General features: G+C 40.7%; 1 protein-coding gene across 1 annotated transcript in view; it reads left to right on the top strand.

The window, feature by feature from the left end:
* The window catches only part of LOC132114915 (protein SSUH2 homolog), a 32,194-nt gene that overhangs the window by 15,450 nt on the left and 3,550 nt on the right, over positions 1 to 13,194 (top strand). Inside the window, exons 3-7 of the mRNA XM_059523311.1 lie at positions 1,083 to 1,158; positions 1,434 to 1,563; positions 3,225 to 3,285; positions 6,329 to 6,450; positions 11,357 to 11,419. Coding sequence (XP_059379294.1) covers positions 1,083 to 1,158; positions 1,434 to 1,563; positions 3,225 to 3,285; positions 6,329 to 6,450; positions 11,357 to 11,419 — 452 coding nt within the window. The remainder of the gene's footprint in view (positions 1 to 1,082; positions 1,159 to 1,433; positions 1,564 to 3,224; positions 3,286 to 6,328; positions 6,451 to 11,356; positions 11,420 to 13,194) is intronic.

The following is a 13,194-nucleotide window of genomic DNA, read 5'->3' as shown; positions in this document are numbered from 1 at the left end:
ACAGGAGCATTGAGTAGCATAGAGCGCCCTCTCGTGGCTGTAGACGGTCATGTTTTCTCTTGGTTCATGTCAAATTAATTTTGATAAATAAGTTGCAGGACCAGCCAAACTATGAAAAAAGTGCAATTTATAGTCCGGAAAATACGGTAGTCATTATCACGATAATCCATGTCCAAGACTCAATTTCCTCGGATGAGATTATTTTTATTCGTTCCTTATTTGACAAGATGCTATAAACACACACTGACCTCATCGAGCTTTTATTTTGGCACTTCCTGCATTTTGAATTTGCATATTAGCTAAATATTTAGTTTCACCCGAAACATTTAGATTCAACATTTAGATTTAGATTTAACATTTAGATTTTACATTTAGATTTAACATTTAGATTTAACATTTAGATTTAGATTTAACATTTAGATTTAGATTTAATATTTAGATTTAACGTTTATATTTAGATTTAGATTTAAAATTTAGATTTAACATTTAGATTTAGTGTTAACATTTAGATTTAACATTTATATTTAGATTTAGATTTAAAATTTAGATTAACATTTAGATTTAGTGTTAACATTTAGATTTAAGATTTATATTTATATTTAACATTTATATTTAAAATTTATATTTAACATTTAGATTTATATTTAACATTTATATTTTATATTTATATTTAGATTTAACGTTTAGATTTAACATTTAGATTTAGATTTAGCATTTAGATTTAACATTTAACATTTAGGTTTAACATTTAATATCTATATTTAACTATTTTAAATATCTCTAAGTTGACAAATATTGTTGTAAATGTGCTAAAAAGTGACCGTCAAAAAATTCATACCGGTTTTTTTTAACATTGTTTGAAGCTAAATGTGACAAAATGTTGCTGCTATTTTCAGCATGAGCAGCTTTACAAACGACGCCCCATAGAATAGGTACATTGCCATCTTTGTTTGAGAAAATGATTTAAAAACACCTTACGTCGTAAATACGAATTTTCAACAGTATGAATGCAACAGTAGACCTTATAGTATTTCAAGCACAGAAATACATGAATAAGCTTAGTTTTGTGTCTGTTTTCTAAGGTGGGTATCTTCCACCTCCCATGCCATCTGTACCGATGCCAGCGCCTGCACAGGCCCTCAGCCCACCAGTCTGGCAGTAAGAGCTTTTTATCACTTAATGCACACACTGAATCATAAACACTCACCTATGATATGCAATGTTTATACAAAGATGGGCATTCTTCATTTCAATAACAGTTTTTTTTAATATAATTCTGCTGATTCACTATTTCTGCACTATGACCTGAATGCGGTGTGTCAGTTTAGTAAAACACATAAAAAGGGTCATGGACGTACTAAAAATGTCACAACATACCATGTTAGACATGTGCAAAAGTCACTAACATATTGATATTTTCTCTTTGATATCAGTATACCCTCCATCTCAGAGGACAGGGCACGTGCAGCCTTCGCAACATATGTCTCCAGCAAGTGCTGCTATGGTTCTGCCCCCGTCAGAGAGGGAGTAATAACCAATATGGAGTCCTTTAATACCTACAGGGTGAGACCTACAATAAATCATCTTCATTATGACCGTAACGATGAGCCAGAGATGTTAGGATCCATATGCAGAACTTTTATTAAGAATGGTCAGACAGGCAATAATCAGTAATGGCGTCAGGTATGTCAGGTATAACCAGGATCAATAACAGAAACGAGCAGAATGTCGGGGCAGGCAGCAGAGAAGCAGAGTGGATAAAACAATCCATAGGTCAGGTATGGCAGGAACAAACACAAGGAAAAACGCTTGGAAATGTCAGACAGGCTAAACAAGACTTTGCAATGTGGTGGAGTGAGTGTGCTGCTTATATGTGTGTGTAAATGAGGTGCAGGTATGGCAAGGAAATTGGCTGAAGAATGAGGTGCAGGTGTGGCAAGGTGATTGTGATGCAGTGACTCATGGGAGATGTAGTTTGGGTGTGGTGCAACAGTATGAGAGGTGCTAGTGTCCAAGTGATGATATGGTGACATCTGGTGGTTGATGGGTGGAATGGTCCTGACTGGAGTGCCCTCTACTGAAGTTCATGGGAACTCCAGCTAATGATCGTGACAATGGCCATCGTTTTCTTCTTTGGTGTATGTTTTTTTTTTTTTTTTTTTTTTGCATATAATGTATAAGACATATAATTTTAATTCCTGGAGGAGGATGAGCAGGTTCTTACAGAAATGGCTTGGACCACCCTGAGGCCTAAGCACTATCACTTTATATTGGCAAAACAACAAGCTGAAACTCCCCATCACCAGCATTAAAGAATTCATGGTGATCCGCAATAGGTAGTTGCTGCAATACTAGGAGTCCTCAGACCCAACAGTCTCTCAGGCAGGGATTGAGGTCAGGACAAGGCTGAAATGGAAGTTATCTGAGGCTGTGGATGTTGCGGAGTCACATCTGAACAAAGGGCATTGATGGGCACAGTTGTTCATGGAAGCGCAGACCTGAGCAGCAACACAGCATCATGCTATGGCAAGGCAAGGAGGATGGATAAGAGGTCGCAGCTCCAGGATGAGGTCAGAGCATTGCTTGAGGAAGTGCGAGACAGCAGGATTGTTAGGATGCAGCAGCAGGGAGCCTGGGCAAGTTGGGAACAAGTAATAGAACTCAAAGTTACTTAGTCCAAGCTCTTGAAATCTAAGCCCTACTGAATAAAATTCTTAATCCAGGCTGTCTATGACGTACTACCAAGCCTGTCCAATCTTTTCTGCTGGGAGAAGATAGAGTGACCAACTTGCCCTCTGTGCCTAAAGAGAGGAACCCAGGATCACATCCTTAGCAGCTGTCTAAGAGCCCTGAGTGAGGGGCGCTATCGTAAGTGTCATGACAAAGTTCTGATGAGCATTGCACAGGGTTCCTCAAATCCGGTCCTACAGGACCACTGCCCTGCAGAATTTAGTTCAAACCCTGATCAAACTCAGATACCAACTCAAGCAAGTTGTCTCTGGCTCAGGAGAGGAGAGCCTTGGGTGGGGTAGTGGTAACTGGATACAAGTTGGGACTTGATCAATCCCGACTGGGTCACCTGGGCAAGGGTGTCTGATTATTGAAAGACCCGAACCCCGATGACGCCAAGAAACATCACTGATGATGTGTCCAGAAGCATCAAATGGTGATGTACTTTAAAATTAGAAGTGGTTGATAGAACTAAATGTTGCTTCTGTTCTCAGTATCGTTTGGAGACGTTCATGGAGTCCAGATCTACTGAATGGAGTCAGGAGCCTTACACAGGTACCCAGAAGTCAAATAGGCCATGTTTACACTTCATGCTGTCTCTTGCTTTCATTTACAATGGATACAAATCTAATCTTGTATTCCTGCACTATATTCAAATCTTGCATGATGCAAATGCCAGGAAGGAAAATTATCCTTAGGGATGCACCGATGTATACCCAGAGAATACTGAACAAGAGGGTCAAGCAGAACCTTTGCACACATGGATATTGCAAGACATATTTCAGTGGTAACTTTATTATTGTTGTTGTTGTTTTAGGGTTAGGCTAAATCACATTTTAGATAAAAAAAAAATCACTGTAAGAACTAAACAAAACACAGCACAAGAAGTGCACATTAAACTCTCTCTTTCTCTTGTATTATAATCAACATACAGCGAATTGCACAAATCACTTATTTCAATTACCAGTAAATAAATATATACAAATATATATATATATATATATATTACAGACTATGACTATGAAAATTGTAGAGTCACACTGAAGGCATCAAAGGCTATTTGACCTAGAAGGAGAGTGAAGGGGTGCTGCGCCAGATGACCTGGCCTCCACAGTCACCGGACCTGAACCCAATCGAGATGGTTTAGGGGTGAGCCAGACCGCAGACAGAAGGCAAAAGGGCCAACAAGTGCTAAGCATCTCTCGGGGAACTCCTTCAAGACTGTTGGAAGACCATTTCAGGTGACTACCTCTTGAAGCTCATCAAGAGAATGCCAAGAGTGTGCAAATCAGTAATCAAAGCAAAAGGTGGCTACTTTGAAGAACCTAGAATATGACATATTTTCAGTTGTTTCACACTTTTTTTGTTATGTATATAATTCCATATATAATTCCACATGTGTTAATTCATAGTTTTGATGCCTTCAGTGTGACTCTACAATTTTCATAGTCATGAAAATAAAGAAAACTCTTTGAATGAGAAGGTGTGTCCAAACTTTTGGTCTGTACTGTATATATATATATATATATATATATATATATATATATATATATATATATATATATATATATATATATATATATATATATATATATATATATATATATATATATATATATATATATATATATATATATATATATATATATATATATATATCTATCTCATTCCTTTTCTGGGGGTGCTTAATAAAAGACAAACTTTAAGTCAGAAGAACTGCACTGCATGCTTTCAATACCCATATAGCTCTGTAGACTAGAAAACCTGTCAAAAGGGGGAAGTCGTGGCCTTCTCAAATGTTGCAAGTTCAAGTCTCGGGCTTGCAGGTAGTGTAGATGGGGGGGGGGGGGGGGGTAGAATATACAGTGCTCTCTCCACCCTCAATACCATGACTAAGGCCCAATCCCAATTCCATTTTATACCCCTTCCCCTCCGCCTACCCCTTCCCCTTGTCCCTTGAAACTAAGTGTGAAGGGGTAGGGGAGAAAATATTCTCCTAAGAATTGGGACACCACTAATATGCCATCACACGTCACCATTCGTCGTCTAGCTCTTACAATACACACATATACTGGTGTGCTGGTGTGCATTAGATCCTTTAATTATTGTTCTGTATTAATGAGCTGCTTACTGGCACACACACATATCAGAAATCACACAGCTCACACATCCAGGAGAAAATAAACTTGTCAACGCTGCCCCTCGACTTTTATTAAATACAGTTTAAATACTGAATCGCTACATTATATTTTCCAGCGACGAGAGGTTACAATCGCTGTTTTAAAGTAAACTCACTCTAAAAAAATAAATGCACAGACGTGAATACACGCAACTTCCATTTCTCTTTCTCTCTCTCGCTCTCTTTCTCTCTCGAATAGGCAATTTTTTTTTTTTTTTTTTTTGCGATTTCTAATTATTGGGGGGATTAGCCCCCATCAATGTCTATGGCAGTTATCGCCCTGATCAGACTTATGCTGTGGCACTATCATGCAGTCTGTAATGATATGACATTAGCAAATATTTGCGATTTTTTCCTAACATTTCTTTGAGTAACTTGGCCGTTAATATGAACTCACAATTTAATTTAACTTAAAACAAATGATTACTTTTCATTAAAATCTTTATTTATGCCAAAAAAGCTTACATTTATGTGTCTTTTTGTTCGCTGTAGCAGCCAAGTTACCAAGATAATTCATTCCCCTTCGTTTGAAGTGTGATCCCGAAAAATCTTTGTTTGAAGGGCTATGTGGCCCTTCCCATTACCCCTACCCCTCCAACCAAAAGAGAATCGAGACACCCCTACCCCTTCATGTGAATGCACAAAACGGAGGGGTAGGGGAAAGGGGAAGGGCTAAGGGTTATAATTGGGATTGGGCCTAAGGGTGCCCTTGAGCAAGGCACCGAACCCCCAACTGCTACCTGGACGCCGCACCATAAATGGCTGCTGACTGTTCCGGGTATGTGTTCATGGTGTGTTTGTGTGTGTGTGTGTGTGTGTGTGTGTGTGTGTTCACGGTGTGTGTGCACTTTGGATGGGTTAAATGCAGAGCACAATTTCCAAGTATGGGTCACAATACTTGGCTGTGTCACGTCACTTTCACTTTTCACTTTAAAAATAAGAATCCCGTCTTAGTAAAGGATATTTCATACATATTTAAACTTACAAAAAAAACGAATTAGAAGATTAATCATAATAAAGTTCATACATTTCTGTACCTGATAACTGTTAAACTACCTAAAAAGTACTTTTTATTTAATATGTATCTTGGTTCTGTTGTATTTATTTAGGCTTGCTGAATGTTAAATGGATCCAATCCATATTCATTAGAAATTATTTAATGATGCAGCAATAAAACTGCTAGTATAATTTAATGCAGGTGTTTTTAAACTTTGCTGATTTAATACATGATTAAAATTCTATTTATTTTTATGCCACAATTTCTAATAAGAAAAGAAGTGACAAATATTTGTATTGGAATCGGACAATAAGTGTTTGCTAAAATCGGTATAGGTATTGGCCCCAAAAAAATCCTATCGTGCATCCCTAATTTTCTTGCATTTAATGTGTCTCCTAATCAATAAAAGCATAAAATTTCAGGTCAGCCTGTGGATGCTGGTGTTCAGACTGCTCCAGGTCTGTGGCAGATTACAGCTCAATCTCCGGCCTTCTTTCAAGAGCACAAGCAGACCATTAAAGTGCCCTATACTTCCTCAGTCAAGGTTTGACCTTTAACCCCATGATCCACAAAAACGAACTAACATTCGACACACTTTAGCCACTTTTCCACTGTCTGACTGAACAGTTCTAAAAATGGTAAGAAATTTCCACTTATGCTTGGTATGGCATGGCACAATTGTAAACTGTTCTCAGCCTGCAATTCTGAGCACAATTGGCTGGTAGGATGTCTGTAGTGATGTCTCCTCTCAGAATTAGTCACTTGATTGTTGTCTGCCCACTAGTTCCCTTTCAGTTGGTGACCGATGAATTGCGATCTCACTTTGAGAGACCAATCTACTTTGAGTGTAAACTAAACGAATTATGGAATTATTGCATCAAGCTGCGGATGATCACAGCATGAGCATATAAAGGCAGCAGGTGCAATGCATACCAGCTTTTCGGTTCAGAGCTGAGCGATAACATCGTTCTTCTCCATCCAGTGTTTCAAGTGACTATGAGTTCAACGCCCTATTGGAAGCTTCTGGTGTTGGCGGTACGACGTTTCAGTGGTGGTTGTTCAGAGTTGAGCAGGTTGCACACTTCAGGCTGCCGTTTCACCTGTGCATTTCTGAATGTGGTTCTCAGTGCCCCGCCCTTGTGCATTTCTTTCCGGAAGTGCATGACAAGCTCACCAGGGTTTGGACAGCACCTTTTACTGCCAGAAACTGGCTGGTGGGCTACTCCTCCCTCACCACCCTTGACGGTGGTGCAGATAGGGGGGTACATGGGGGTCCCCTGGTAGAGCAGTCGGATTCGATGCAGTTGTGTCCTAATACCTCCTCCACCCAGCAGGGCAAGCCATGCCTCCCCACCTGGGACTTTAGGTACTCCTCTGGCATGTGCGGCGATGCTTATATAGCTTGTGGAATAGCTGCAGCCGCCTTACACGCTACAGCGTTACTGCAGATGTACAGGCCAAGGCACTGAAGGGCCTGCACAGGTGTGGTCACAACCCAGAAATTCTCAGAGAACTCAGTACCCCTACTGACCTCACGCTACGAGCAACAAAGGTCACTGCGCGGTCTCTAGGCTGTGCAATGTCAACTATGGTGGTCCAGGAGTGCCAAAAGTGGCTGTGTGTGTTCAATATGAGGGACACTGACAAAGTTGGTTTCTTAATGTCCCTGTTTCACAGAGCAGCCTCTTCAGTGATGCAGTTAAGAGCCTGGCACAGCAGCTCTTGGCTGCACAGAAGCAGACTGAGATGGTTCGTCACACCCTGCTCCAGCGGGTAGCTGCTGCCTCCACCTGTCTGCAGGCCGCAGCGCCCCAGCCTTCTCGTCACCAAGGGCGGTCCCCGCTTCCGCCACCACTCCAGCTCCAGCAAGTGAGAGGGAGGAAGCTGCTCTTTGGAGGATGGTAAGGCACCTCTCGCTCCACTGAATGAGGGTCAGATGGAGAATCTTGAAAATATCAATGTGATAGCAGATTCTCTATATCTATGGAGCCAATCAGCCCAGCCATGGTATCTGGGTGCCTGGCTAGCAGTACCCAGCCTGTCTACACAGGCAGTTCTACGTACAATCCCATAGCAGGTCAGAACTCGCCCGCCACCTCCTCCTCTGGAGTCAGAAGGTTCTGAGGTCACTTCATGCAATTCACATTCCAGGCCTGCTCAACCGTATGGCCGTTGAGCTGTCTCAAGCTACGCTAGTATCACCCTGAGTAGCGTCACCATCCCCAGAGAGTCCAGCTGATTTGGAGAATCAATTTTGGTTTCTGAGCTGCACAGGTAGACCTATTTGCCTTTCTAGAGACCTCTCACTGCCAGTTGTTCTACTCCTTGACCGAGGGAGCACTCGGAACAGAAGAACTGGCACACAGCCTGCCACGTGGCCTGCGTGAGTATGCGCTTCCCCCAGTGAGACTTCTCGCAAAGACAAAGTGCAAGGTCAGGGAGGATGAGGAGCAGGTCTTGCTTGTGGTGCCGTATTGGCCCACTTGGACCTGGATGGGACGTGGAGGTTCTAGGTGACCTACCCCCAAGAGGTAGTGGACACCATCACTCCGATGAGAGCATTGTCTATGAGACCCTCCGTCTTTGTGTCTTTACGCCTTTACTGAACCTTGACCCAGTGGAAGGAAAGTCGGTAGGTAAGCATGACCTGGTCATTAGGTTCTTTAGGGGGACCAGAAGGTAAAATTCTCCACACGGTACATACCCTCTTGGGACCTGTCTCTAGTGCTTAAAACACTACAGCAGGGCCCAAATGACGCTTTTAGTCAAGCTAAAGTTTATTTCATTGAATACTCTGTTCCTACTTTCACTGGCCTCCTTCAAGAGTATAGAGAGCCTGCGCGCATTTTCTTTAGATGATTTGTGCCTTGAGTTTGGGCCGGCTGACTCCCAGGTTATCCTGAGGCCCCGGCTCGGCTATGTGCCCAAGGTTCACACTACTCCCTTCAGGGATCAGGTGGTAAGCCTGCAAAAGCTGCCCCTGGAGGAAACAGACCCAGTCCTAGCTTTGATCTGTCCTGTCCGGGCATTAAGATGCTACGTTGACCAGACACAAAGCTTTATGACCACTGACTAGCTCTTTGTCTGTTTCAGCCAGCAGAAGGGGAGAGGCGTCTTTATGCAGAGGATGGTCCATTGGAGTGTGGATGCCATCATCATGGCTTATCAGGCACAGGGTGTGCCCTGCCCGTTCGGGTTGCAAGCTCACTCTTTTAAGAGTGTTGCATCCTGCTGGTCGCTGGCTTGAGGTGCCTCGCTGACAGATATTTGTAGAGCTGCAGGCTTGGCAACCCCCAGCACATTCGCTAGATTCTATAGCCTTCGTGTGGAACCGATATCCTTCGGTGTTCTCACCTCAAATGGATAGTGGCCGAGCGGCAACCTCCCGCTCTCTCTCTCGTGAAGCCAATACGGAAGTGACTAAAACTGTAATCGACTGGCCTTTTGAGGCTGGCTGCAAAAGGAAGTCAATTTCATAGACTCCCAATGTTAAAATGCTCAACTTTACAGCAGAAAAAAACTTTGGTGCAAAAAATTATTTTTGTCTATAAAGCTAATTTTACTCTTTATGACAACTGTGAGGGGGGAGGTGGATTGCTTTTTTTACAACTCATCTGTTTAAATTATATTAAGCCTTAAAGTTCTGCATAATTAAGGGCGTGGCCACTTGAGTAACAGGTGGATTGCCGCTGCTGTCACCGCTGTCACGTTTCAGCAACCAGCTCTCGCCTTTTTGCCTATTTTTGATTACCCCAGAGTGACGCACAGTGACGCGCTGCCAAGATGGCGACGGCCCGCTCTGCCCACTTTTGATTTCAAAAACTCTCTTCGGAAACCTATGGGTGACGTCACGGACACTACGTCCATGTTTTTGGTAGTGGCACTGAGAGGCCCGGTTAGTGTCAGCTTGCTAAAACTACTCCATAGTGTCCGTACTGTTTACCCTGTCAAGCTCCTCCATCCCCTTGGCAGCCAGACTTGGGACATCCTCTCTCTCTCTGTAGTTGACCAAGTGCACTATTTGACTAAAATAAATAGAAATATCTGAACATCCTCCATAACATGGTCGCTATTTACATCTCGTATGGTATGTTAACACTTGCGTTACCAAAGCAACGACTGATGAATTTGTATTGGAGCACTGTTATCAGCCCCACAGTGGACCATTAAACCAAATCCATACCAGCTGGGATGAATCGGATCGCATTGGCATGGAATGGAGTGGATAAGCATTCGAATGGTTTGGCCTGATGGTGGAAAAGTGGCTACTGTTCAGCATTTCTGCATGAAAACTCAACACATTCTAAAAGTAGGGTGACCATATGCGCCGTTCATATGGGACACGTCCCAGCCAGGATTTGAATAATGCCTAAAACATCCAGAGCAGCGTGACCAATAACATGCAGGTATTGTACATAATCGACCAATCGTGGGGCTGCGTGTGAGAAGGTGAGATCTAGAGGGAACGATCAAAGCGAAGCAAATATGCGCACGTGTTTGTTCGTTCGATTGACTTGAAGCGTCGCTGCACACAAATCCCAAAAAACAACAAAGTGCGCCACAATGCTTCAAGTCAAACGAATGAACAAACACATGAAAGCGATTTGAAAGCATAAGGAGGTGTCTGCTCTGCTCTATATAGCTCTCATGAATGTTACACAACGATCAACCTGCACAGTGCAAATAGCCAAAACCTGGATATTTTTGGCAATATTAAAATCCTGGCTGGGACGTGTCCCGTATGAAAGGCGCATATGATCACCCTATCTAAAAGGTGTGACGGCATTTTATTTAATATTTAAGATCACCAGAATATTCATTTTAATTATTTTGTTTGTGGAGCAAAACAGTCGAGTTCCGTAATCAAAGTCATATTCATTTTCACATTACAATAGTGAATTTAAAATTATAACATAAAAAACTTTAATGACAGACGTGCCATGAGCTATGAGGTTGTTAATCGATGGCTTATGCTTTTGAAGCCATCAGCTTTCATTACTTTGTATGAAACTTATTTTAACATACATATATTTTAAATAATCATGTTCAAATCCAGAATTCATGGTGAAGAGCTACATTACTGATTCTGCAAAGAAATCGTTACAAGCAAATAGTACCAAAAAAAACACCCTCTCAGATAAAGCACTATGAATGATTTAATAGTCTCTCTGCATTTTCAAAATACTTTTTAATGTTGTGATTTTTACCTCATGGCTGGTCTGGTTTGCTTTCATGACTTACAACTGTTTAACAATGCCTTTTAAAAATCCCTAAGGGAATAATGAATGGGGACTAAGAAATAAATCTAGAACCAAGACTGCTGAAAAAGTGTTTTACTTTCTAAAGTACAAATGCTTTTTGGCTTCCTGCCGCAGGTGAATTTGCCAGAAATGGTTATGTTCAATTAGTCAAATCATATTTTAGAGCATTATATTCTGTTTTCACCCTAGAACTGTCATTTGTGTCTGGGAATGGGAAGAAACCCCTGTACCACCTGTGCTGGAGCTGGAAATGTAAGTAAATTTTGACTAGCACAGACTGAACCAGCTGCATGCCGAGCATTTCATTGTTATCAAATAAAAATAAAGCACCTGTATTGAGTAAAAGTATCTCTTTGTGTGGTGACTGGAGAGCAATTCAAGTTGAATTGAACTGGAATTGTGCACACAAGCCACAGAATGTTTTTAAGGCGAGACACTGCAGGTGAATAGGGCAAAAAAAATAACTAATAGTTATCACCTTACTTACCCAGTTGATTGGTTACATTGATTATTGCAAACATTTTTTGATTTAAAAGTTTTCAAAAATGTTATGTTTAAATATGCAAATGAGGCATTATTTAATGAAATATGTGCTAATTTGCATAAATGTCTAGTACAAAAATCTGAACACTAGATGAAGTCAGTTTCAAAATTTGTTTAATTTTTTTGACATATTAGAGTCAAATGTTTTTACAGAGGGAATTTTGGTTATCTTTTTTTGTCACTCCATACTTCAGAAAATACTTTGAAGAGCCAGAAAACAATATATTTTCACAATTTTGGGGGGAATAAAATGTTGTATATAATCAAGGAAAATATATATGAACAAATCCCTCTGTAAAAACCTTCAGAATATAGACAGGAATAAAAATGTCAAGTTTGGTGTGTGTAAGTGCTACTGAAGTGGAGATTTATGGCTCAGTGTTGAAGAAAAAACTCATTTTGAGAAAACGGCCTTTAAAAATATTCAATTCAATTCAATTCAAGTTTATTTGTATAGCGCTTTTTACAATACAAATCGTTACAAAGCAACTTTACAGAAAATTATGTTTCTACAATATTTAGTAGTAGCTAGTAGTTTGTGCACGTTTGACAGGATTTTAGAAAAATAAAAATAATAATAATAATACAAGATGTAGTCAGCTAGATGATGAACTATCAATATTATTAATTAATAGTAATTATAGGATGCAGTCACACATGTAGCAATAATTGTTAGTTCTGTTTGTTGATTCAAGGTTAGCATCATCTGGGGTCCTCTGAGGGTCAGCATCATCTCTTCTCAGGTGTTCTGGATCCAGACTGGAGCTTGTGTAAATCCTAGTTACATCCCGTGGCAAAACATAGAAACAAAATAGAGACATCATTAGCATAGCTGCTGATCCAACAAAGTAAAATTAGTTTAACCCAAGCTAAAGAATAAAAATGCAGATGCAACTACACTCACAATTTAAGAGATACATTATTCGAATGCTTGGCGAAAGAGATGCGTTTTTAATCTAGATTTAAACAGAGAGAGTGTGTCTGAACCCCGAACATTATCAGGAAGGCTATTCCAGAGTTTGGGAGCCAAATGTGAAAAAGCTCTACCTCCTTTAGTGGACTTTGCTATCCTAGGAACTACCAAAAGTCCAGCGTTTTGTGACCTTAGGGTGCGTGATGGGTTGTAGCGTGGTATAAGTCTAGCTAGGTATGCAGGAGCTAAACCATTTAGGGCCTTATAGGTAAGTAATGATAATTTGTAACTGATACGGAACTTAATAGGTAGCCAGTGCAGAGACTGTAAAATTGGGGTAATATGATCATATTTTCTTGACCTGGTAAGGACTCTAGCTGCTGCATTTTGGACGACCTGTAGCTTGTTTATTGACGAAGCAGGACAACCACCTAGAAGTCCATTACAATAGTCCAGTCTAGAGGTCATGAAAGCATGAACTAGCTTTTCTGCATCAGAAACAGATAACATGTTTCGTAGCTTGGCAATGTTTCTAAGATGGAAGAATGCGGTTTTTGTAACATTGGAAATA

This window comes from Carassius carassius, chromosome 34 (assembly GCF_963082965.1).
Source record: "Carassius carassius chromosome 34, fCarCar2.1, whole genome shotgun sequence".
Taxonomy (NCBI): domain Eukaryota; kingdom Metazoa; phylum Chordata; class Actinopteri; order Cypriniformes; family Cyprinidae; genus Carassius; species Carassius carassius.
Note: the sequence above shows the minus strand (reverse complement) of the source record. Positions and strands in the feature narration are given on the sequence as shown.